This window comes from Haemaphysalis longicornis, unplaced genomic scaffold (genome assembly GCF_048455015.1).
Source record: "Haemaphysalis longicornis isolate Haplotype H1 unplaced genomic scaffold, Haemaphysalis longicornis Haplotype H1 scaffold_1, whole genome shotgun sequence".
Classification (NCBI taxonomy): domain Eukaryota; kingdom Metazoa; phylum Arthropoda; class Arachnida; order Ixodida; family Ixodidae; genus Haemaphysalis; species Haemaphysalis longicornis.
Genome location: NW_027526203.1, coordinates 133,059,416 through 133,086,371, shown reverse-complemented (window position 1 = coordinate 133,086,371; position 26,956 = coordinate 133,059,416). Strand labels below are relative to the sequence as shown.

Genomic DNA, 26,956 nt, shown 5'->3' with positions numbered 1-26,956 from the left:
AAAAGTTATCCGGGCTAGTAGTGCGGACAATTACAAATATTATTCGCGATAGGAGTGCGGATAGGGACAGCCCACCAAAACAACAAGCGAAGGCAGCGCCGCTTTAAAATTTTCAAAAGAATGCTCAAGGATACATATACAATTTAAACTTATACCAATACTCGTGTTAAAAAGTTTTCAATAAGTGAATAAACGTTTCTGCAGTTTCAGTAGCGGCAAGGTTTGCAGGTCCCGTGACCAGTACAAGTAATGCAGTGTCACGCTTGTATACTACGAACCGCCACCTTTCAGATTTCGGTCGTCCCCACGGGAGGTACTACAAACGTATTGGGGCCCGTAAAGGCCGCGTATCTGTCAGCCCGCTCTGGTTACAAACCCCTGCGCGCTCGCGCCGCGGCTCGGGCTCGGCCCGGGTTCGTTCTTTTTTTTCTTTTTTCGCGTCGTCCCTAGGGGAGGTACTACAAACGTATGCGGCCCGTAACGGCAGTCTGTAAAGGTAAAGATGAGGGCTGTCCTGGTCTGGCAACCATGGTGGCCCCGCGAAAAAATTGCGGGAAAATTTGCGGGTACGCCAGCCGAACTGCTACCGACGACCCCATGCAGCTTGTTTCTAAGTCTTTCACAGAAATCTAGTTTTTGTGCCTCGTTTCACATCAGCCATGGTCATCTTATTTGTCATCTTATTACCAGCCATGGTCATCTTATTTGTCTTTTGGAGAGTTTTAGCCTCCAGCCCTGCCCTGTATCGTCGCGTTTGTATTTCAAGCACCCTTTTACTGCCACTCCGCGCGAGTTCGGGAGTGGCGCTCTTTGATGGCGGTGAACGCCAACGCCATGCATGGCCAATGTGACGGCGGCGCCGGGTGCGCAGAGGTGACGGTGGCGTACAAGGACGGCCTGCCCGAGATCACGGTGCCGCTGCCGTCGAGGCGCGACCGGTGTCGCTTCACTCTGCGGCCCCTGGGCAGCACGGTGGGAGACCTCTTGCGCAGCATCTGCGTCGAGGACCGGGGCGTGGACCACGTCAACGTCACCTCTACCGGTGCGTGTTTTCTCCACTCAAGCGACGCAGGGCCGCTATTCCGCCCGGTATTCTCTCAAATGTGTCACACCAACTCGCCAACACCTCAGGCTCCTGCTGTTCAGGCGAGTTCTCGGCAGCAAGTCAGGCGCATGTCGCTACGTTTTCTTGGTCCGGTTTAGATTTACGGCTTAGCTGGCTCACGTTTCTCGTGAGAGCTGCATATAGTCCTGATGAGGTGCCTGTTTTTACGCAGTAGTCTTTCTTAGGAGGGGTGTGTCGTCCTAGCCTTTAAAATAGTGGCTTCTGTAGCAAGAAAGTACAGCGAAAGAGTTCCTTTTTAATAGTGAACCTATATTTTAGCATTCGCAGCTTTGCGCATCATCTTTAGCGGAAAAGACGTCGCCGTATAATGATACATCCGAATCTAAAATTACGCCATCTCTGTAGTAGTACGGCAAAGTACATTCGGAGCGTGTTTAGTTTAATGTCCAGCGTTAAACGCAACAGCATTTTTCTCACTCGGAAATATATGATGGACGTTGAGGTTTTCGAAACCGCGTGTTTTCCGAGATTTCGAAGAAGCTGTATACCCAACTGTCGAGATTTCGGCACACTGTCCGTTTTCGAATCGGTTACAACTGTACTGGCGGCGGCAGTGTAATTTTAAAACCTCTGTACACTGGCCTCTGCGGCGGCTCAGCCGTTGTACTGCTCAGGCGAGGATACGATCGAGCATTTGGCGCTCGTTGACGATCCCCAGGTGTCCGAGTCACTCTGTAGAGCTCCCCTACGGCACACCTCATAGTCCAGGTGTAGCTTCGACGCGTAAGGTCAGAATATACATGGAGCGAACTTTCACGAGTAAGTTCGCGCGGCAGAAAAATCTTCCGCGGCGGGACGCCGTATACCGTACGTTTGTGGGGCTGACTACATGGAGCGAAGACCGGAGCCCGCCGGCGGCCTGGAGCCATGGAGGGTAAATCGGAATGCCTGATTGGTGCCTTCGGTTTGCCGCTTCGCCGCCGACAAATTTTTTATGGCCTAGCTAGATCGGCGGTGGACGACGATTCTGCCGGACGTTGTTCGCCGAGTTTTCGTCGCATTTCGCTCCATGTACTCCGGCCTTAAATCCGCAGTTTCAACTTGAATTGCAAAACGTAGGAAGCGGTGCCTTGTGTTGTATCGGAACAAGGAATTCTAATCGTGCAGCATTATCGGGCTTTTCGAACCTTATGGACGAGCTCGCACATTTGCCAGCTGGTTGCGAATGTTCAGCGCTCAGGAGGCGCCACCGACAGGCGTGAGTGGCATTGCGTGGCCCCCATGATCAGCGGCCGGCGCGCCGTTGCTCGGGCAGCTGATCGCGGAGGCCATGGGCGTTTTCATTTTGTTTGTCCTTGTTCTTCCCAGATGGTGTTCGCATCGCGTCGACGTCGACCATCGAGTCTCTGCTGCGAGAAAACTTCGTGCTCACCCTAAACAACCAGGTCTACCTCGTCGAACCCCCATCTATAGGTGGGCAATGTTTGTTTGCTTACACAACCTAAATGGGTATACCGACTCCATATCCCCGCAACGAGTTCATATCCGTGCGTGCGGGCTTACAGTAGAATGGGGATGTGGATCTTGAAGCGGCATTCATTCGTAGCCCGTTGACGCGTACGGACGTCTCGCGCGGTGTACTCACACTGGTGAAACGGATCCACTTCTATTAAGCCATCGCAGTTTAGTTTAGCCGCTCGTGACATTCAGACGAGTTATAACTTGTCTGAATGTCACGCTTATTTATTCGTTTTGGCTACATGGACGTGTATAACGGTTTATTGCTCACAACCTAATCTGAGCTCTCTATCAAGCAGTGCAGAAACGCTCGCGTGGTTGCTGTCTGCCTTGTAGGCCTTGGTTACCTGCGTCGCCTTGGAAAGGGAATATTAATGGATGTGCTGTAGGCGGTGCTACTGTGAGCGAACACAGCACTGTCAGACCCTCACTTGACCCGAAGGCGCCCGCGGCGATGGCTCGAAGGCTAAGGCGTTGCTTCTGAGGCCGAGCACGCGGATGCGATCCCGGCCACGGCGGCTGTCTTTCTGATGGATGCAAAAAACGAAAAAGCCCGTGTGTCGACATTTCTGCCTTGTTCGAGGTCCCCAGATGTCCGAAATTAAATCCGAGACCTCCACTGCGACGCGCTTTATAGTCAATGTACAGCTTCGGCGCGTAAAAACTCGGAATTTTTTTTTACTGTAAGCCCGATGATATCCGACATGGTCTTGTAATAAGTTTCAGTTGTAGTTGCATCACCTATGGTGGAAATGTGGATTGCAACATCTGTGCTGTTTTCTAACTGTAAAAGCATGTCAGAACAAGTTTTTTTTTTCTCAATGGTTACGTCTGTTTCCGGGGAGCTGGCATTGCGTAAATATAAAAACACATAAAAAAGATTGCCATTTTTAGTTTGGCCTTTGATTGCGTGTCCCAATACGGCAGCAGCTTCCCGAACTGTCAAGTCGAGGGGGCCTCGTGTTTTTCGGTCGGCTTTTATGGGCGGCAGTTAAGTCTTCAGACAACGGGGATCCTGAAAAAGGCCACGAAGAAAATACAATTTCGTTAAATTTGAAAGAACCAGCCTTTTCTAACTCACTCAGCTCCATTCTACAGCCGCGAAGGATGCTTTTTTAGCCGAAAAATCGCAGCAAATAAGAATAACTTTCAAATTTCGCGCTACAGTGACGTAATATGGGCAGGAGTGGCGTATTATGGGACAGCATTACAAACGTAGTTATTAGTGTGTGAACTGCACGTTCGCATTGAAGTGGTACAGACAAATGGAACTCGAGCCTCCCTACAATCGGCCACTCAAGCTGCTTGGCGGTGGCTAAGGTCGGCGGCCGTCAATAGCGCAATCGCGATTCTGTGACGTCATGCAGACGTCGCCGAAAATGGCTGGGAGTAGTTGCGGCTTCGTGTGTTTTTTTTTAACAGCGATGCTGTTTAAGCTGGTGGTTGGGCCGGCAAAGGTGCGCAGAAAAACCTCGCCTAGCGATGACGGCACTGATTCACCGTATCTTTGCCTCGCCGCGCTAGGGCGAGACTCGCGTCGCCACCTGTCGGAGGCGCGATGCAACTGGTACAAGCACGGCGTTGGAAACGCGTTGCGGGGTGGCTCGCTGTATCGCTTCTCGCGACGGGTGGTGCAGTTGTGACGGCGCAAAGCGACGAATTAATGTAAAAATGAAAGAGGCCGAAAGGCGGAGAAGCGATAACGTTAATCAACTTCTTAATTAGAGTCCCGCACGCGAGACCACACAAGCGGAACGGTGGCCACCGAACGAGTTCGAAAATTTTGAGCAAACGCTCGTCTCGCTGCACCCGCCGCTAGTCTTGGAGCTTGACCGCAAAAAGGCGGTGCGCAAGCGTGCATTGTACATACTTTAATGACCGAGTGTTCATTGCCCCTTGGGGGGCTAACGACGACACCAGGCAGAAAACTTGAGCGAGTCTCGAAGCATATCTACGCATAAACTTAGCCGAACCACGAATAAGCTAGGTGGGGCCGCTAGATTCGCTGTTTGCCCAGCGTTCGCTCCCTAGGGCGAAGCTTCCCCAAGTTTTCTTACTATCGGTGTTTTTCCTTTTTGCGATAAAATTGGCACCATCGATCGTTATCGGGACAAAGGAGTATTTCGAATGAACCACACTTGCGTTGGTCTTGATGGTCTTCAGCTTTTTAATCTGCGATGAGCATGTTGTTCCCTTGCCGATGCGAGGCGGGCATTTGGTGCGGCGGCCCTCTTGCAGCGTGAGCCTCTCTCCTCGCGCAGAGCGGCTGACGAGCGAAGAGACGCAGACGCTGTCGGACCTGAAGATGCTGGTGGCCCGGCTGTACGAGAGCCTCACCGTCAGTGAACACCAGCTGGAGCAGGAGCGCCGGCTTCTCGACCGCCTGCACACCGTCAAAGAGCAACTGGGACCACTGGAGCAGGTATCTCCCGCGCTGCGGCTGCACTCAAGCAGTTAGCCCGCCGCGGCTGGGCTCTCAAACATGGCAATCCTGTCACCCGATTCTCCTCAGCTGTGCGGTGAACTGGTAGTGACCATTGAAACGTACTACAGAAAATACTGCGCCCATGCACTCCGTACAGATGGTCAAAGGGACGCTGAAGGCAAAACTGAAGTCGGTCTAAGTATATATATTGGCGTCTTAAGTAACTCTAGCGCGCGGCGCAGCAGCACAGACGAGGGTCGGGCAGAGAACAATAGCGGTTATTGCGACAAGCGCGTATTTAACTCCCGGCATCCATGGAGGGTTACACAGGTGTGCGACAGGGGGGAAGCGCCGAGGCGCACTCGTGGCCAAACGAAATGGGTGCGCGCTCAGCTGGTTTCGCTGGCCGCCACAAAACAAAACAAATACAACATTTCTTCCCTCTTAAAACTGGAACCACTGTACCGGTTTTCTAATTCTTGTTGATCGCCTGAGCGTGGGCTGAAGGGGGACGGTCCCCGGAAGAGGGTCGTCCGCGGTGACCGGAGGTTCCGTCGTAGATGGTGTTGGAGCCTCACTCCGACCATTTCTTGTTGGCAGCTCCGGGATTCGCTCTTGCAGGTCCTGCCGGGGGGGGGGGGGGGGGGGTTGTCAACGCAGGGGACGGGACAACAGTAACCACCCCAGCAGATTCACGATCAGCCTCCCTGCCTGCAGTCGCCTCCGAGCACGCAGTCTCCGGGGACGGCTCGCGACGGTGACGGATTTGGTCGATGTGACGCTGCGCTACTACCGTCGATGTCTCCACTGCCACCATTCTCGTTCCTGCAGTAGTTTTTACACGTCCGGGCGTGCATCTTTGACCAACGCCTTAGTTGCGCACGTAGACGCTGCTGCCTGGCGAGATTGTGCAGTCATCGGCGCCCGGTGCGAGCTGGCATCCCTGGGCGGCAGGCATATGTCCAGACGGGACTGGAGCTGGTAGCCGAGAAGCATTTCCGAGGGATACTTTCCGCCCTTCTGTGGAGTTTACCTGTAATTTAATAACAGGCGAATGAGGTTGTTTTCCAGCGGTCCATCTTGCATTTTCCGCACTCCGTCTTTCACAGTTCGAACTGCTCTCTCCGCTGCTCCATTTGACTGGGGGTGGAAAGGTGCCGTACGCAGGTGCATAATATTGTTTCTTGCCACAAACGTATACCGAATTCCTGGCTTGTGAATTGTGTTCCTTTATCGGACACTATCGTACGCGGCACGCCGAAACGACAAAACATGCTTCTTAAGCAGGAAATAGTACTACTCGCGGTGGCGTGCTTCATGGAAACTGCTTCGATCCACTTTGTGTGCGCGTCTACGAGCACCAGTACCATTTTGCCAGCTAACGGTCCTGCAAACTAGATGTGAATGCGCGACCACATGTCAGCTGTTTTCGGCCAGGCTACTGGTGGGGATGACGCAGACATGCGCAAGTTTTCCACAAAGCTCCTACATTGTGACAACTCTTCAATTTCCTTGTCCATTAGCAGCCACTAAACCAGACCGGGCCACGGCTTTCATTGACGAGGAGCCTTGGTGCGTTTCATGCAGCAGCTGAAGCATTCTTTCCCGCGCTTCTCGCGGTATCACCACCCTGTTACCCCAGTATATATATGCCAGACGATGGGCCAATGACAGCTACGTTTTCCGATCGAAAAATGGCAACAATTCACGTGCCATTCCAGTTGTGGTTCGAGGCCAACCATGCAATATGTATCGCTCGACAAGGGCTACCAACGGGCCCTTGGCAGTGAGCTCCAGTAACTTGTGGGTCGTCACTATACCTTCGTCATGAGCTTCCAACGCCAGGACGTCTTCAGGAGGTTCGCCCTCGGTTACAGGTGCCATTGTCTATGCTGGAAGCCTGCTGAGTGCCTTTGCTGTCAGTAGTAGTTTCCCCGGCACGTACTGCAACTTGTACTGGTAGCCACCCAAGAACAGTTCCCATTCGTTGAATGCGAGCGGCGGCCATGGGCGGCGTCTGACAGTCAGGCCGGAGCAGTCCCAGCAGTGGCTGATGGTCGGTGAGCAAGGTGAATTGCCGACTTAGAAGGAGTAAGGAGTAAAAGTTTATTGGCATAACTTCCATACAGCTGAGAGCCAGAGACAGCCAAAAGGCAGGAGCCCATACACCAGAGTGCTGGCCGCCTCCACGATAGCCACGAAAACGAGAAGTGCCAAAAATGAGTGCCAATGCTTCTCGCTCTAGGTGAGAGTAGTGTTGCTCTACTTTTTTGTTAGCGCTCTGGAGCGGAAACCTTTGGGCCTGTGCTCATTTACCCTCGTAGTGAAACAGAACCGCACCCACACCATAAAGGGAAGCGTCACATTCTAGCTTGAGCTCCTTGCTAGGCTCGACATGAACTAGAATTTCCGCATCCTTCAGTATTTGTTTCGCTCTCTCAAACGCTGACTGCCGTGGTTCCAATCACTCCCAACGGGCTACCTTTTCCATGAGCAGATACAACGGTCTGGCGCAGTCGACATGGTAGGTAGAAAACGTGCGTAGAGCGTAAGCATGCCAAGAGCTGAGCGTAACTCGCTAGCGTTGCGTGGGGGCGGGGCTTGCGTGACGACGTCTACGTTCTTTTCAATGGGGTGAAGACCTTCCGATCTATACGATGCCCAAGGTAAGTGACGGAAGGCTGCCGAAACTTGCATATGTCAATCCTAAGTTTAACGCCGTGCTCTCTAAACCATTCCAAAACACTCTTGATCCGCTCTACGTTGTCCCCTTTGCCTTCCGACACTAGCACATCGTCAAGGTAGGCGTGGACGCCCGGTAGCCCGCCCAGTATTGCATCCATCTTGCGTCGAAAAATGGCCGGTGCAGAAGCTATACCAAACTGAAGTCTGTTATATTGGAAAAGCCCGCGGTGCATGTTAATGACACAGAGCCCGCGGGATGCTTCGTCTAGGGGCACTTGGTTGTGCGCATCTTTCTAATACAAGGTGCTGAAGTATTCTCCGCCATTTAGGCTTGCGAACATGCCCTTTACGACGGAGGGGGTAATGCTCCACCTCGCATGCTGGGTTAAGCGTGACCTTAAAGCCACCACATATCCTTACGGTGCCGTCTTTTTTTTTTCAATACGGCTACAATTGGCGTAGCCCATTCTGCGTGTTTCACGGGTGATAGGATACGAAGTGACACTAGCCGATCAATTGGCTTACAGAATTTCGGTGTCGCTGTCGACTTGAGTTTCAGGCTGGCTGGTGCCCCTTTGATTAGGGCAAGGTCTTTTGAGAAAACGTCTTCATACTCGCCAAACAGCCGGTTCACCATATGGTCGCCTGGCGTGGTTCCTGTTGTCGGGTCCGGCGCAGTCAGGTGTGCAGTCGTAACGCCCGCCTTGCCAAGCAGAGCAATGAGGTCGCGGCCGCAGAGGCTCGGTCCTGCACAGTCAAGAACAACGAGTGAACAAGCTACCGACAAATCTCGATACCTCACTGGAAGTTCCAGTTCTCCCAACACCGGCAGCTGTCTGGCGTGACACGACAACTTTACTCGTGGTGGTTCCAGGCGCGGCCACTGTGCGTGGTGTCGATCGTACACTTGCTGCCATACGGCACGCAATGGAGATGCCGTGTCCACTTCCAAAGACAAATCAACGTCCGCCCACCGAAATGTACGACGCATTGGTGGTTGGAAGCGGCTTTTCCTACCCGAAGTCTGCGTCCAAACGTGCGCGCTCACAAGATCGCAAAGAAACGGAAAATCCTTCTTTGCACGTCAACTTTCATAAGTCATAAACAGTTAGAAATGTACAGGTTTAATTCAAGTCGTGGCCTGGTAGCTCGCGAATGTCAGCATGGCTTGAATTACACCTGTACATTTATAACTCTTGCGGCCGCGATGATTCGCTTGGTAGGTTTTAGTCTTCCTCCTAAACCACGCCGCTGTCTCACTCGCTTCCGGCCTCCGTTTACGTCACGCAAAATGTCATGAAATGACGCGAGGGATAAAATTCGTTTCTGAGTTCGTAATTTCTCTGCAATTAAAGCATATTTCGCGGCCGAATAAGCGCAAAGAGCGCTTCGGATACTTATGGTTCATTATAGCCTGTTATTGTGCCCGTGCTGCGGTATCGGCCCCGCGTAGACGAGCCCGTTCCCCTTCCTGGTCGGGGCCGCTGATCGCAACTTGCCTGCACCTCGGGAGTACGTATCGCGCGTGTCCTAACCATTTCCAAGTGACGTGCAGCCGGCGTTTGCCGTCGCCACAATTGACGTTGGTAGGCCCGAACCACCGCCGCCCCTGCCGGTCGTTGTCGCTTCACGCAGCAGCTCGCTGCGCACGCGCTCTGCTGCGAGAGGCTCTTTCGCTTCCTCCTACTAACTCATCTGCAACCTTTTTTTTTTTTTTTGTTTTTGTGCGTGTGCGTGCGCACGGGGTTGTACCGGAGTAATTTTCTGCGAACAGGGGAGCGCCGGAGTTTCGCTTTGAAAAACTGCGAGAAGGGAGGAATTAGGGCATTGCAATGGCATGCTACGTCGTAATTGTTACTGCTGGTGAGTCTTGAAAGCTACTTTGCAGGTCGCTTTGAACCAGCGATTGGGATTAATCAAGCAACGTTAATTTGAAATCTCTTTGGGACCGGAGATGAGCCAGGTTTCACATCGGAACTCTTTGCATCGATTGGCTGGCGAACTGTTATTGTTTTGCTTGTTTAGTTTCATTGTGCGGGACAACTGAGGTGAATTTGCCAGTACAGCACAACGGCTGCAGACATCAGAGCCTGGACTTGTATGTGCGCCTCCTTAAACACGCTGTGGATACGTTGGGCCATGTACACGCACCGGCCATGGCCTGATCGCGGCTCTAAGGCCGCACTACAGTCGGCGCCGCATAATTTTTTTCGCGTTAGCTGTGATCGGAGAGTGAACGCTAACGGAGTGAGGGCTGCACGCAAGCAACTGCCCCGGGACCCGGACCGGGCGGCCGTTGTAAGGCACCATAATCGCTTCAGCGAACAGCGCCGCCCGTGGTGAACCACTCGTTAGTGGAATGCCGGTGGCGGTCAGCGCGGCGTGCCTGTGCATGGCTTTTTGTCGTTATGCCGAGGTTCAGCTTGCAAAGTGTAGATAATCACAAGGGCATTTTCAGATTGGTAAATCGTCAAAGTGGAGGCAATCTTTACGAGGCATGCCATGCGCATGATTTTCGCCCATACTCAGTAATTGCAAATCGCAGACGATGTTTAAAGCGCCAAGCTGGAAGTCGAGCTGGAAGTGCAGGTCCGTTCTTTCGTGCAAACTTTTCGTGCAGTATTGTTGCCTGTCTGCAGTGGGGCGCATGGAGTAATACAGTGAAAGTAAATGCTCCTGAAAAGCCGAAGTGGACAGCTGATCCAGTTATGCTTCGGAGCTCGCCTTTGGCAGTTGAAGAAACAGCGTCGTTCGCGAGCGAAAGACAAAGTTGGGGCTACCTTCTAAACTATACCACAAAATAAAAAGGATGAAGAACGACGCGACGTAATTTCATTATTTACGGTGGAAACGTGGTTAATTTGACAGAAATATGTTTACAGCAGCCATCTTACCACAATACAGTCGAGCCCGCTTTATTGTTTTGCAATTTATTATTTCGCACGCAATTTATTGTTTCGCAAAGTCCGTGATGGCTGTTTCTGCAGTGCAGACGTGATGAGGGCGGTCTCCAGTTTATTTAGAGGAGCCGCGTGCTCTTCGCCGAGGCTCTTGTTGTAAACAAGTTGTTTAATGTCATCTATGTAGCCGATTGAAACAGGCGCGCTTATAGGCGCAGGCGCAGAAGTTTTGTCGTCCGCGTCGGATTCCTCCGCGTCGCTCTTTCCCCGCACTTCATTAACGATGCCCTCGTCCCTGCATGGTTCCGCAGTTGTCAGCATCTTCATCGGCACAAACGAAATCGTCCGAGCCGAGGTCATGGCCCCCCATGTCGGAGTCGATGACTCGCTGCCAAAAATCGCCACCGGACTGACCATCGGAAGCATCAGGCTCGGCTTCAGGTTGTGTGTCGACGAAGCCGGCCTTTTGGAAACAATTCCGCACGAAAGTGGCCGTCACCTCCCAGCAGGCAGCCTTCACCATCTCTACAGCTTAATACAGCGAAACACTAAGCTTCAAGTTAGCTTCCGGTCGGTCAACAGCTATGACCAAGCGCTCCACAACGCGGCGCTCATACGATGCCTTAAAGGCACGTATTATTCCCAAATCAAGCGGCTGCACTTTAAAAGTGATATTGGGTGGCAGGAAAAGCAGGGTCACTGCCATCAGGAAAGCTTGCACGTGGTGCGCACAGCAGTTATCCACCCCGAGCAGCACGCGCCTGCCTTGCCTCAGCATGTCACGGTCGAACTCGCTCAGCCACTGCGCGAATAAATCGCGCCTCATCCACCCCTTAGCGTTGTGCCTGTAACTCACGGGCACATAGCTCCTAAAGCAACGCGACTCCTTCGATTTTACGATGACGGAAGGGCACGCGGCGGTCGCTGCCATCCGTGTTAGTGCACAGAACTGGTGTGACGCGCACATTGCTATGCTTCCCGCCAGTGCATGTGTCGTCTTTCCTAGCGTGCGTTTTATCCGGCAGAATCTGGCAAAATAACGGTTTCATTTGCGTTATAGACGTCACGCTCCGCATTGCTTGAAATAGCTTCTCCGTTTTTTTCAAGCCACGCTGCAACATCTTGGTCACTTACGGACGCCGCCTCGCCGACAATCGACTTAAAAACAATGCCGTGCCGCTCATCGAACTGATGAAGCCAGCCATTGCCTGGGTCATATTTTTGTTTTCGTTTTCTTGCAATGACTTACATTTACTCTTATAAGGATTAATTTGACAAGGCATTACGCGGTTTGCGTTGAGGCACTCGGCAAGGAGTGCTTACGCATTAAAAAACACAGGCTGACGTTAACACTCTGCCACATTTATTCCGCCTTGGCCGTCTGTCGGTACCAGCCTTTATTGCATAGAGGTGGTAAAATGAGGAGAGGAGGACGAGGGCTTGTAGCTTGGTCTGTTGAGTGTTTGAATTACTTTAGGTCTCATTAAATTGAGAGCTACAAACGTGGGAGTTCCAGTTCAGCTTTCAGGCTCCCATGCTGTCACTCATGGAAACAGAAGGTACAAAACGCACGGTTACAGAAAGAAATTGTAAGCTTCCACAACGTTTCCACGGCCACACGGCAATCGAAAGCGTACGTAAGTGCCTTTCTCTTCAAAGCACACGTACCGAGGTATCCCATCGTCAAGGCTTGTGTGAAAACCGGTCATTGAAACCAGTGAAAATAATTTCAACTGGTAGAAACGAATAGCAATGCTAATGATTTTATTCGCACTCAAATCAAATGGATCGATCCAGGCGTACAGCGCCGCAAAAAGCGCCCATATCAATGAGGCTCACAGCCAACCTCAGAAATGCCCAACGAGTGTACGCAGTCGTTAGTGCACCAAAGAACTCAACATATCTGCCTAGACTTCGCTTCACCGCACATATCCGCTCACATCACCACCTCAACATTAAAAGCCCCGAAGCAAACACGACAAAAATAACGGAAGGCTGCGTACTGCCATGCACTGGCCTATTCCAGTAACGACGGGAGTGCCGAGTGGTGGCGCCACCCGACCAGCTGCATGGTCCCTATAGAGATCGCTTGGTTAAACATAGCCTCCTCTATAACCTATAACCTTCGCAGAAGAAGCACGAGCTGATGACGCTGTCCCAGCGGCGCACGACGCTGCTGTCGTGGTTGGGCCTGGGCCTGATGGGCGTCCAGTTCGGCATCTTGGCCCGGCTCACATGGTGGGAGTACTCCTGGGACATCATGGAACCCGTGACATACTTCATCACCTACGGCACCACTATGGCCATGTACGCCTACTTCGTCGTCACCCGACAAGTGAGTAGTCTGCTGCGGCGCCTTTCGATCCCACGCATCGGTGGGAATCAACGTAACGTGGCACTAGCTGTGTAAAAATGGGCTTCCGCATTGCATTTGCATTGCTTGGCGTAGTTGCTGATTTTTCAAGACGGGATGGATCGAGCGGTGCACGATACTTCTTTGGAGGGCTCAGTTTCCCTGGGGAGGACTACACCAGCTCTGAGCGCAGAGAACGCGATGTGGTTTCCCGTCGGTCGCTCTCCTGGCACCCTGGGCGTGATGCCCCTTTCGCCGACGTCTAAGATGAAGGCCAGCCGCAGGCTCTCTGAAAGCTCTCGATGCACAAACTAAGACCCTACCCTACGGCGCAGCCAGCCAGAAAGCTGAACCACCAACAGCAGCTCCAGCGGGTCACCACTTCCACGGCCGCTCACCTGCCTGGTCGCTCCGCTGTCATTGGGCGAACACGTCTCGGCGGAGTTGATAGTTGTGGCCGCTGTTTTCGGTGAAGGCGCCACCGTTTGTGGACGAGCTGGAGAAGCCGGTTGCGCTGTTGGCCGGAACCATCACCTGCTGTATTTTGAAGGGCGATAGTCTTTCTTAGGCTGCTTGAATGCCGGAATTTCGGTCTGTCTGTGTGTCTAACCCTTGATTCAACCGCCCGACCTAGTAAAAGAGAGTTGTTGAACGAGACATCTATTTAGGCAAAGCCATTTCTAAATATCTCAGTCCGGTGACAGTATTCATACTTGTCAACATTGTTGAGCAAAAACAAAACATTACGTATGTCTGGGGCAAAACATTGTAGTACTCAACTGGTGTTTGCAATGTTCTTTTATTAACAATTACATGGATGCTTGATTTTTCCGATAGCAAATGAAACCGCGGAGCCCATCTCCGAGTATAGTGGTGGCGCCGTCTGGCAGTGGTCGTGGGTGCGCATGTCCGTGTATTTTCAAGGGTCACTGCCAGGTGTCGCCACCAGTATTTTCGACGGTGCCCTCCGCAGTCCGCATTTGCTTTCTCTATGACTGTATGCTGCGACGAAATAGTACTCAGTCGTGCAGTAGTGTATCAATTGCGAGTGAAGTGCACATAGCGCTGGAAAGGATGGCTCCAGATCACGCGGTTTTCGACCTCTGAGCGACCATGGTAGTGGTCATCCAAGACACGAAAACATGCCCAGAAAACGCAAGGGAAACACCCAGGACGAAATCAGGGCAGAGAAGCGCAGGCGCGCCGACGCTCATGCAGCAGGGCCGGCAGAAGACTACCGTCGTTCGGCGATATTTGCAGCGAAGCGAGCAGATACGCGGCCAATTTTTTCACAGCCAAACGCATCGCCTACTTCACAATGGGAGTGATGGGGACGTCTCTTTCGGCCACATTCCGCAAGGTGGGGCCCCAAGCAAACCGCACTCACCCGACCATCCGGAATTTCGGGAGCGACTTGTGCCTGGTTGCCAAGTCAACCGATGCTTGATACCGCTGAAGTAGCGGCGCTCTGGCCAGCGATAGAAAATTCAACGCCGTGATGGAGCCCGTTATGACTATGTTGCCGCTTTCCATCATGCTCGCCCCAAAAGTAACCGGTCACGTGACCAAAGCACTGGGAAGGCAAGCAATTGGGGGAGAACGTCAGGAGTTGAGGAAAGGTTCTGGTCTGCCGCTCGGGTAATGCGTTTGGCACTGAAAAAATTGGCTGACCATTACGATACCCCCAAACGCAAAATTTGAGCGCAGCGCGAACTGCAGTCTTCCCGGCGACGGCGCATAGCTGCCAGGAAGTAATCGCGTCATCAGCGACCGCATGTCGGCGAACGCTATTTTGGCGTTCTCTCAGCGTGTCGCTGTCACCGAGCATGTCTCGCACGGCCTCAGCATACCGCCCTCCCCCTTACGCTTTCGCCTTACTCTCCTCCTCCCCTTTCCTGCTCGCTCTATCTCGTCTATCTCCGGTGTCGTCTTCGTTCGCTCGGTTACACCGAGGCCGACGGCTACGCGAAACCACAGGAGGGGGCGCTTAAGAGCAGCGCTCTAAAAATGCAGGAGGTGATTGTCACGCGTCTCACGCGGCGAAGAAATGAGGCTCAAGTTGGTTCATTTGATGGCAACACAATATATTTACAAAACAAAACTACTCAAACGAACAGAATCATAGCAAACCCACAAGCATATCACACAATACATAAAAAACAAGGTCGACCTCACACTACCCAAAAAATCTAGCCAAAACGTCACTATAACACGTTAACTGTTAATGCCCAACTCAAACAAATCCCACCTCCGGTACTACTAGGAACACGGTGCGACGCCGATGACGTGGCCCAGTGGAACGGTTGGCTTACATGTTTCCGAACGTAGCAGCTCGTCTCGATGGCGGGTGGTGTTCTTCAGTGGTCGGGATGACCGTGGTGAGATGCCACGGCTTCGCTGAGCAGCGCGGCTCAGCAAGGGGCCAGCAGAGCGAAGCTGCTGGTAATCGGTGGTCTTGAGCTGCCCGCTGCCAGACGGTGCGGTGCCGCTGGTGCGTCGTGGGGCACTGCTCGACGGGTCGCCGGCGGTGCGATGCCGCCGGTCAGCAGGAGGCCAGCAGAGCGCAGCTGCTGGTAATCGGTGGTTCCGGGCAGCCCGCTGCCAAACGGTGCGATGCCGCTGGTGCGATGTGCAGGCACGGCCCGAACTTGCCACCGTTCCTCCGAAGAACCCGCTCCACTCTCTTTGCTCCAACTTCGTTCTCCCCGTCTTCACCTCGCATTATATCGTGTGAGGCTCCAATTTGCTGTCGTAGATAACCTTCTCCTCCTCTTCGGTCACCCTGTGTACCTTCTTTATTGGTTCCTTCCAATCCTCCTTTCCATCCCGTGCGCTGATTCTTCTTCCTCTTCGTCTTTTCTTTCGTCATTTTCTTCTCGGGCCAATCCCCCTTCGGGTATGGGTTCTTACCACATGACATTACCCCCCGAAATTGAAGAGTTTTTTTTTTTTTTTCCTAAAAAAAAACTGCTATACACCACGGCGGTTCGTGAAAACAAAGTCCGCAGTCCGCACGTCACAACAACATCAGTCCTATTAAGCTACTTCATCAGTCCTACTAAACTACTAAGATTCATCACACACCGAGTTCACTCTTTACCAAAACTAACTTCAAATTCTACACTCAATCACAATACATAACACTAAGAGACAACACTTCCTCATCCTCTTACACTAATCTACTCATGCAATCTGCTCCTACATTCTCCCTTCCTTTTATGTATTCCACATGAAACGAATACTCCTGAAGCACCAAACTCCACCTCATCATCCTGCTGTTTGTCAATTTGGCTTTGCTTAGATGTTCTAGGGGCTGATGATCCGTCTGAACCTTGAAGTGCTTCCCATACAAATAAATGTGGAACTTCTTGATTCCCCAAACGAGCGCCAAACATTCTCTTTCTACTGTAGAATAATTTTTTTCAGCATTATTGAGCTTTTTGCTGGCATATGAAACGGGGTGTAATACACTGTCTTTCTCCTGAAGCAACACCGCACCTAGGGCTACATTAGAGGCATCTGTCCTCAGAACAAATTCTTCTTGCAAATTCGGAGCTAGCAAAACCGGAGGCGCCGCCATATGCTGTTTGAGTGTTGCAAATGCCTTGTCGTGCTCGGACGTCCACTTCACTGCATTGCTTGCACCCTTCTTAGTGAGTTCTACCAGCGGATTGGCGACTTCAGCATAATGAGGAATGAACTCTCTGTAAAATCCTGTTAGTCCCAAGAATGACTGAACTTCCTTTTTAGTCTTGGGTGGTCTTGCGGCTTGAATCTTTTCCAAAATATCTTCTTTGGCGGCTACTCGCCCCATGCCAAGTTTATGTCCCAAGAACGTGATATCACTGTATCCAAACTCACATTTGGATGGCTTGATTGTCATTCCTGCCTGTTGTATTCTCCGGAACAACTCTTCCAACGTATCCAAATGTTCCTCCCACGTATCCGTGGCGATCAGAATATCATCAATGTAGTGTTCCACATTTCTCAACCCATTCAGCACTGTTCTCATTAGCTTCGTGAAGGTGGCAGCCGCTGTTTTCAGCCCAAATGGCATAAACCTGAACTGAAACAATCCTTGAGAACATGAAAAGGCCGTCTTCTCTTTCGAAGATTCCTCCATCGGGATCTGCCAGTACCCCTTGGTCAAGTCAAGCTTTGAAAAATACTTCTTTCCAGCCACCTTTGCGAACACCACATCAACTCGGGGGATCGGTTCTGCGTCTGACACTAAAATTTTGTTAAGGCCCCTAAAGTCAACACAGACTCTAAGAGTGCCGTCGGGTTTTTTCACTGGTACAAGTGGGGCATTGTAGGCTGAAGTGGATCTCTCAATTATGCCCTGTCGGAGCATATCGCCTACCTCCTCTTCAACAGCATCTTGGACAACCAGTGGAAGGGGGTACTGTCGTATGTGAACGGGCTTATCTGATGTCACTCGCAGTTGGCATTCGACAACGTTCGTTCTCCCTGGGAGGTCGGAAAATACCTTTTGGTATTTCTGAAGCAGACCTTTCAACTCAGACGTCTCCCTCTCCCCCACACCTGGATTAATAATGACATCTTTCACTCCTAAACGTCTCTCAGCATTAAAGGTAGGCACCTCCACATCAGATCCTACTTCCTCGGTTAGCCCCATGCATGCGATCTCTGGTGGTCTTTCCGGTCTTCTCTCCTCATATTGTTTTAGCATGTTTATATGGAAAACCTTCTTCTGCCCATTCACTATCAATTCATAATCGACTTCGTTTTTCCTCCTGGTCACTGGGAATGGTCCTTTCCACTGCATGATTAACTTGTTGCTGTCACTTGGCAACAAAATGAGTGCTTTTTCTCCGGGTCGTAGTTGTCTATCCTTTGCGGTGCGATCATAAGCCTTCTTGTGGATTTCTTTTGCTTGTTCGAGATTTTCACGGGCTAGTCGACACGTTTCCTCTAGCTTCTCCCGCAATTCCAAGACATACGTGTACGTAGTCTTCAATCCTGTGTCGATTCTCTCATTAGCCCAAAGTTCCCTGAGAATCGCAAGTGGTCCTCTCACCGGTCTCCCGTAGAGCAGCTCAAATGGTGAAAATCCCAAACTGGCCTGCGGCACTTCTCGATAAGCAAACAAAAGCGCCGGCAGATACCTATCCCAATCTTTGGGTCTCTCCTGACACATCTTTCTCACCATCGCTTTCAACGTTCCATTGAAACGCTCCACGAGTCCATTCGCCATTGGGTGGTAAGGTGTTGTCAACAGCTGCCGAACAGACATCAACCGGTTAATCTCACTCATGAGCTGTGATGTAAAGCTCGATCCACGATCACTCAGAATCTCCTTTGGTACCCCATAACGTGAAAACATTTCCAGGAGAGCCTCTGCCACTTGTATGGTATCGATCGCCTTTAAAGCAACCGCTTCAGGGTATCGAGTCGCCATGTCGACCAGCGTTAGAATGTAGCGGTTTCCTTTGCTCGAAGGTGGGCTTATTGGACCAATAATATCTATGGCCACTCTTTGGAAAGGCAACTCAATAGTGGGCATATTTCCTAGTGGAGCCTTGCCGACACGTCCTTTAGGCATGGTTCTCTGACATACATCGCAGGATTTAACATATCGCCGAACTTCACTGTGTATGCCGGGCCAAAAGAACTCTTCCGTGATTCTGGACAAGGTACTCTTAACTCCTTGGTGGCCAGCCATGATGGCATCATGGCCCAAGCTCAACACCACACTTCGGAGATCCTTCGGAACCACTAACTGTAGGGCATCTCGACCAGAGCTGAACACACACCTTCTATAAAGGATACCTCCAAGCACCTCGAATACGAACGATGTCCGGCCTTGCCTATGTTTTGAGGTTTCTCCCAACTTCTCGTATAACTTCTTTAGGCACGTCTGCGCTTTCGCTCGCCTCTGACGTTGGCCCTCTGGCTACACCCGGAGGAAAACTCACTGCACATCTTTCGGCCGATGCCACCTTGGCCTGTGTGAGGATTACGGAGCCATCCGTTCGTTTTACAGGTCTTAGCTCGTCGTCTGTGCGCCATCTTCGTAGCGTGCGCTAACTCTGCGAACTTCCCAGCTACCCTGTCACTTTTCTCACAGCTCCGCTCATGCACTCGAACCTTCCTAAGAACCAACTTCTTTTTCCTCCTCTGCTTCGCATGCTTACGAAAACGCGGGCACTTTCTCTCGCCCCCTTGCATCTCAGCCCCTTTACCGGGCGGTATCCACTGCCTTTTACCTGGGACAAACTCCTGTCTACTTCCCAACCTGAATTTCTTGAGTCGGGACTCTTCATCAACCACATGAAGCTGGGTCTGAGGGAGCTTTCCTAGCTGCTCGAAAATCCCCTGACTTGGCTGCGCACTGGTGATCCCGTTTACTGCCTTAGACGCTGAGCGGTCCGCGAAGCCGTCTAAAGAATGTGCACTGTCCTTTTCTGGAGCAAGTGTACTCTCAATAGTCCTAGGCATTTCGACCAGATCAGCAATAGAGCTTGCTGTCTGGATGCTATTTTTACCAGTGCAAGGAGTGGTGGGTACCTCCGTCTGAATTATTAATCTTTCAGAGACTATAAAACGAACTGGCTCAACAGAGATAATAGGAAGCAACTCGCTGTCCTCGCAAGGTGATTTCTCAGTGCATTCATTTTCAGGCACCTCGTCTGCAATTCTGCCACCACCGGCCATTTCACCGCCTCGCGCTTCCAACGCGCCTTTCTCCTCATAGCGGTGTGCACACCGCGTTCTGTCAACCGCACGTGCTTTTTCACTGTCGGAAATCTGCCTACTTTCTTTCTCACGTGCCTCATGGAGGTCGGCGACCCACGTGCCTTCAGGCTCACGTGCGGCGCGTCCACGGTTATTTATGCGTTCCCTTTCCTCGAGGCGCCGCGTTAACTCTGCCTTTTCTCGGTCCAACTCTTCTAGCAGGGCAGACCGCCTCTCGCGCTCTTTGCGCCACTCTTCATTTAACAACTCAAAAAACTGCTCTTTGTTCATACCTGATGTACTAGCCCTGGTTAAAATCTTCTCGAGATCCATCTCTCCGCCAGGTGAGACGTGTGGTTGGGCCAAGGATAAATTCCTGGCAGGCTCGCCAAATGTTTTGTCACGCGTCTCACGCGGCGAAGAAATGAGGCTCAAGTTGGTTCATTTGATGGCAACACAATATATTTACAAAACAAAACTACTCAAACGAACAGAATCATAGCAAACCCATAAGCATATCACACAATACATAAAAAACAAGGTCGACCTCACACTACCCAAAAAATCTAGCCAAAACGTCACTATAACACGTTAACTGTTAATGCCCAACTCAAACAAATCCCACCTCCGGTACTACTAGGAACACGGTGCGACGCCGATGACGTGGCCCAGTGGAACGGTTGGCTTACATGTTTCCGAACGTAGCAGCTCGTCTCGATGGCGGGTGGTGTTCTTCAGTGGTCGGGATGACCGTGGTGAGATGCCACGGCTTCGCTGAGCAGCGCGGCTCAGCAAGGGGCCAGCAGAGCGAAGCTGCTGGTAATCGGTGGTCTTGAGCTGCCCGCTGCCAGACGGTGCGGTGCCGCTGGTGCGTCGTGGGGCACTGCTCGACGGGTCGCCGGCGGTGCGATGCCGCCGGTCAGCAGGAGGCCAGCAGAGCGCAGCTGCTGGTAATCGGTGGTTCCGGGCAGCCCGCTGCCAAACGGTGCGATGCCGCTGGTGCGATGTGCAGGCACGGCCCGAACTTGCCACCGTTCCTCCGAAGAACCCGCTCCACTCTCTTTGCTCCAACTTCGTTCTCCCCGTCTTCACCTCGCATTATATCGTGTGAGGCTCCAATTTGCTGTCGTAGATAACCTTCTCCTCCTCTTCGGTCACCCTGTGTACCTTCTTTATTGGTTCCTTCCAATCCTCCTTTCCATCCCGTGCGCTGATTCTTCTTCCTCTTCGTCTTTTCTTTCGTCATTTTCTTCTCGGGCCAATCCCCCTTCGGGTATGGGTTCTTACCACATGACAGTGATGCTGAATCAAGTGTATGGAAGCATGCGCATCGTTAGCGTTCGTGCGTGCACGGCCCCTCAAACGCCTGTGGTGCGGGTATGGAATGTAATTGTCATTGTTACTTAGGCCTTTTTCTGTTTGCGCTTTTGTGGTAGTAAGTTTCGTTCATGCGGTGCTGTAGCGGGCAACTGGTGTGTGCCTCTTTGTGACTCGAAGGCTAAAATAGACCCAGGAGTGCGGCAGCTAACTCTCCCAGAACGGTACCGCCGCGGCGGCCGCTGAGAGAACTGGATCCAGGACGCCGTTTTCGTGTCACGTAATACGCCGCAGCTTGCGTGCCCTTGATCGAAAGGCCTTGCCAATTCCCTCGCACATTCCTTGATTAGGACTGCACCGAGTCTAGGCAGCGGTCACGTTTGATCCTGTGCAATCGGGAGTGGTACAGTGGTACTCCTGTTTACCCGTAAGACGTGGCTTCCATTCCCACCAGTGGCGACCCGCCGCGGTGGCCCCTAAAGGCTTTGTGCCGCCGATCCCATGGATCAGGCCGTTTTTCAGGTGCGGGCGACAAACGAAAGCTCACGTCAAAGTCCCCCCCACTTCGGTGCAGATTATCCCTCCACAATGGCGCACATAGCCCAGGTCTGTAAAAACACGAAAGAAAAAGTGGATTCCACCAGTGACTGTGGTGCAATATCTTTTGTGGCTGTTACGTTTCCTTTTTCCGCTGGTTCGGGTGACAGGAAGTTCGGGCGGCATGTCCGCGTTTACTCAGCCCAAGAAAGAGTGGCGTACGTGTTAAAGAACTCTGGACTGTATGAGGTTTTCCAGCAGCTTCTTCGCGCCAGCTTGTAAGTGTGCTGTTGGGCCGCATATTCAGAGTACTTCTCACAGGCCGTTACAATCTTCCCGCGCTTCAAACAGAGGTGCAGGAAGCATCTTCCACGGGAGTTGGGGTCTTGCAAATGCTGTCGCTAAAAGAGCGAAAAATGTCAGGCAGCGGCGCTGCACAGTTGCCGATGTAGAGTGTCCGAACTATGCCTGGTGTTGTTCGCAGGACTACGTGCTTCCGGAGGTTCGCGACCGGCAATTTCTGCTCGCCTTCTACAAGTTCGCCCGGCGCCAGGGCATGGACGTGTCCCGCTACAATGAGCTGCGCAACCAGCTGGAGGAGATCGAAGAGGAGCTGCGCCGCCTCAGGGACCCGCTGCAGAAGCACCTGCCCGTGCGCGAGCTCGGCACCCCCGTCAAGAGCGACGACAGCAGCTAGTCTAGCTTCTCTTCCTCTCTGGCTCCTCCACACGCGTCTCCGCAGCGCCAGCTGCCTTCAGTGGCACTGCTGTTCCGCAGAGTTTGCGGTCTTTCCGAGTCTTGAACTGAAGGTTGTCATTGCCACTTTGTGGACACGCTCACTTCGCGCCCCTCGGACTCTCTGCAGGCTTTCGCGTTTGGGAGAGTCCCTTGCAGGGTGGGGGACGAAAGGGTGCCTCCTCGGGGACGTTGAGGGCGTGCGATCGCACTCCTTCGAAGCTTGGGGGGGATTTCGTGGATCCTGCGGTATGCAGTGGGCACCGCTGGTTGTAAGAGCTCGGGGACGTATCCCGCGTGCGTTGCGTGCCTCCGGGGAGACACAGCCGGTTAAAGTTACTCGCGATAAGAATCGCTTTCCAGCATCAAGGCTTTCCGTTTCGAAATGGGCGAGTTTGTAGGCACCGAGAGAACTATTTCACGAAAGATGAGTCTTTCTCTTGAGCCGCACTACGGGCGCTGTGCTAGCACGAAAACGTCGCTTAGACGGAGGCTGGCTAGCCACTGCGTTGTTTCGACGAGGCTCTAGTTCCTCTAATTCTTTCGCGTACTTATCTCATCAGAGAGCCTTTTTGTAAAGGCGCGTTCATGAGAGCGGCTGCGTCGAAGCGGGTGCTGGGTACCCTGTTGCATGCAGACTAATCGTTTCCAGTCTACATCGCAACCAGAAAAGCTTCCCTTGGGGCAATTGATACACTGAGAGGAGCTTCAAATTCAACGGCTTGTCGTTTCGTGGTACTTATGAGAATTTTTCTTTTTGCATCCATAAACTGTTGACTGTGAAGTGCTGCTTCAGCGGTGGGTCGTCCAGATACAAGGGGGGGGGGGGGGGCAGCGCACACTTTCGACCGAGGTGAGCGCACAGCCCAAGCGCGGACTGATCGTTTAAATGCGAGTTGCAATAATAAACGCCACACTGACATGGAAAGGCATTAACTGTTAGCGTGCCTTCAGTGACGATTACGCAGAAGGAAATCGCGTCCTTGCAGGCGGGCAGGGCAATGCAGAAGCGGCGATATAGGTTCGGCAGCGAAACAGCGGTTGTGCAGTCCTGGCAACCTTCGTTTCTTTTATTATCGCAACTTGCATTCAAACGATGAGTGGGGAGTCAGCGCTTCTGGTACGTGTCCTTCGTCAAAAATTCGCGCGGTTCACACTTGCGCATCTAGCCACCAGCTGTCCCACCATGGGTCATCTAGTCTTTACGTTGGCCCACCACCCGCTTATGCCTTGGGAGAACGTTGCGGCTGTGCGAAGAGATTTTTATCGCGTTGTGATTGTAAGAGATTCAAGCGATCAATGAAGGGTTTTTGTGGAGAACGGGCAGGGGTTTCACGAGTAAGCTGCTATATTTTTCATGTGGAACTGTCACAAAAAACAAATTTCTGGTTGATCGTCGCCCGCGGAGTTTCAGCTTTGGAGATTAGCTTATTTGTTTTACGAACATTATCACTTTATTGCAACGAATTTCTGAAACCTGTAAAAACTGAACACATTTAACGCATAATTATTTATTTGAAGCAGAATTCTATTTATTTTTAAAACTACAACGAATGTTTTTAACCACCTATAGAAATATTACGCCCGAGACGCCGTAGGTCGAGAGGGATCTGTTTGAAAATTCGGTTTTACAATAAACTGTTGCGGAAGCGTTCACATCTTTTGTAAGTTTGATACGCAACAGGTAAAACTGTGATAAAATATGCTTCAAATAACTTGGTCTAATCACGCTTTGTGGAAATTTCGCGGTACTCTGGGCGTTGAACCCAGGTTTTTAACACCAACTTCTTGTTTCGAAGAGTGTTCCTCCCGCTGTCGCAGATTTTCTTTTTTTTTTTTTTGGGGGGGGGGGGGGGGGGGTTGGTTAAGGGGGGAAGGAGGGTGCCATGCGGGCTTCTTCCTGGCCGCATCGGCTTTCAACAACGTCTGTGCGAACAGTTTTGACAAAACCTGGCTCGTCTGGCAGTGCTTTCTAAACCGAAGAATGCTTATACAATTAATTTAGGGTTGCACTCCCTATCCTATAGTTTTTGGGGCTGTGCCGCCTGGTAGGCCTACTAAACAAGGTATGTCTTCACGCCGGTTTTGCCGGACGTCCAGCGCTAGCGGAATACACGCATATCGGGTGTATACTCTCTGTAACCGGAATGACCTTTTAGGTTCACGTGTGTTTTCTTTACCTACAGTGGCACCCTCTCACTGTGCCCGTACTTATTTTTTGTGCGTTTACGCCCTGTTTTGTTTGCCCCGACGTTGTAACGGGGGGGGGCTGCCATATCTGTGACATTGCAAGAGACCTGTCGGAGTTGTTTGTGGGTTGGTCCCTTTTTGCCTCGTTTTCCTTCGTACGACTGGAGTGTTCCTGTTTGGGGGTGTTCACTGCTGCTTATATTCAGTGAAAGCGTAAGGGGCGCCACCTCAGCTCTTGTACTTTTTTCGCTTGTAGAGAATCACTTGGGTGCCAATGGCAACAGGCCGAGCCGTGGCCGGGAGGTACACCGGGAAGGGGTTTTGCAGCATGCCGGGTGAGCAGGGGCGCTGTTTAGGTTCATGCCGCTGCAATGGCTCACGGCGACCGCAGAGTTGATGATGGGTGGTTCCCAGGCGGAAAGGGATACAGTCTTTCTAGCTGAGGTTTGCTCACAGTCGCACCTCTTCATTCACTCTGCTAGTAATCAATTATTCGCATGCACCGTTACAGCGAGTCATGGCTGTTTCCTCCGCGTGTATCATCTTTTGCCACGCACGGTGGAACTGCTGTACACGAGAACACTGCAAAAAACGCCACTTTATACTCGCCCCTTCGCGCATTCATAGGCGAAGGACGAACAACTTTTACAAGCATTCGCGGAAGGTGTTGCTACTACTGTTCACATGTGCCAAAACTTGTCCGCTTGTGTCCTGCCTAGGAAACACTATTTTTCCCCCATTCTTTTCTGAGTAGGCCCGTGTGGGTTTTGAGCGGGCAAGTCGTGCCACCTGCCTCGAACGTTGACAGCGCCTCTACGAATCCACATCACGCACAGCTTGTGAAGTGCCGTTGTTCTTAATTGAGCCGCGGGTATGGGGACGATGCTCGGATCAATCTAGTCACTCTCTTCACCTCACTAACAGGACTGAAGGTTCCTCTTCTGATCGCCTGCAGCGTTCTTGTCCAGTTACGACCACGAACGCTGCAGACTCAGTCAACACCCTAACGAGCATGATGATCTGCGTGCAGGTCTGTTTTAATTGCTGCTTAAAATAATCTGTTCGCTGGCACCGCGAGTAAAGGGAGCTGGGAAAACGTTGGTCTATGCTGGAAAGAATTTGCGTTTTCTGGCGTATTGTTTTGTCCGCGGGTTTCAAGACAAACAACAAGAACAAGTATGCATGAAAAAGCGGTTCGGTGGGACCGAAACTATTTATATGTTCGTTGCTGAAAGAAACAACAAAAATGTATGCAAAAAAACATCTTTGCTTTGTGACCGGCATTTTCGTTCGCTGTTTGCGACGTGTCTTTTGGGCGTTCGAACTTTGTAAGCTTTTGTTTGTTGTGTCTATCGATGACTGTTATTTTTTTGGCAGGCGCTGCCGAGAGTTGCCGTGGCTGTGTACTTAAGGCCAATGCGAGAAAAGCTCCCAGAATACTTACATACTTGCCTTTCGCCCACGATTACCGCGACAGGGGTTTCACCCGAACACAGTTTAACTTTTTGAACGTATACTTTTCTTTGTCAAATGCCAACTCAGTGCTCTTTTGCCCGAACTTCATTCTATGCTGCTCTTCCGACCCTTTTCCTGAGACACTACATATACGCACGCATATAGAGGCTGAATTTGCCGCTTGTTGAAAACGAGAGCACAAGTAAACTTAGCTGCTCTCGTCGCGAAGGTCCAGTTATAAAGGGTATAATGAAATTTTTTGTAGACGACGCATGTCTCCCATAGCAGCGCAAATGAGGCGCTAGGCTTGGTAAGGGGACGTGTTAGTTTTTACATTTCATGTAAATAGCATACACTGCAGTGCGCTCTCCACAAGTTACGAGGCCGATCTATCAATCTATACATTCTTCCCGTTACGTATACAAAGTATAGGCGTAGCGCGTACGCCAGGTTGGCTCCGTTTCCTTGCTTAACACGGGTCACCGATGGGCACGCTTTTTCACTTGGTGGGCATTGGCAGCATTTCGCATCTGAAAATGTGCCGTTGTTTCTGTTATGCCTTATTCTGTGGCGAGGGCATTATACGACGCCTATTGCTTTACGCGCCGCCTCTTTCTGGTCGTTAGCATTCTGTTCTGTGCGGGCAGCACGCTCCGCGCGGCTTTGGCCGTCGCCATTGTTTCCGTTTGGTGAGTAGCGTTCTGCAATCGCGTGTGCGTTTTACACTGTTGGTGCTCTGTACACGCGCGCAGAGTTGAGATGCGACTGTGTTAAGTTTGACTGCTTTTGGAGCCCTGTTAAGCACTTGTTGTTCGGCATGCGAGGAAGAAATACAAAGAGCTTATACCCCATACTTTCTCTCCTTCAAGACTTGTAGCAGCCTTTATCCCGCATTGCAGAATACCTTGTTGCGGTGAATCTTCCCCTCTCCTGTCCCGCTTTTTTTTTCAGAGAAAGAAAAATAAAAAGAGGATTATTGACTACCCACGCGAGTCTCAGTGCCTGAACGCACGGTTTACATGTTGCTGTAATGACATCGCTCGACAGCAGCGTTGCACTCTGTGCAGGAGGAGCAA

The 26,956-nt window shown here is 51.6% G+C and overlaps 1 protein-coding gene across 1 annotated transcript in view; it reads left to right on the top strand.

Moving 5' to 3' along the window:
- Nucleotides 1–23,889, top strand: part of LOC144180390 (calcium uniporter protein, mitochondrial-like) — a 207,962-nt gene extending 184,073 nt beyond the window's left edge. Inside the window, exons 4-8 of the mRNA XM_077708747.1 lie at nt 872–1,042; nt 2,435–2,539; nt 4,846–5,006; nt 12,726–12,929; nt 21,985–23,889. Of these exons, the coding sequence (XP_077564873.1) occupies nt 872–1,042; nt 2,435–2,539; nt 4,846–5,006; nt 12,726–12,929; nt 21,985–22,197 (854 nt within the window). The 3' untranslated portion in view covers nt 22,198–23,889. The remainder of the gene's footprint in view (nt 1–871; nt 1,043–2,434; nt 2,540–4,845; nt 5,007–12,725; nt 12,930–21,984) is intronic.
- The last annotated feature ends 3,067 nt before the right edge of the window (nt 23,890–26,956 follow it).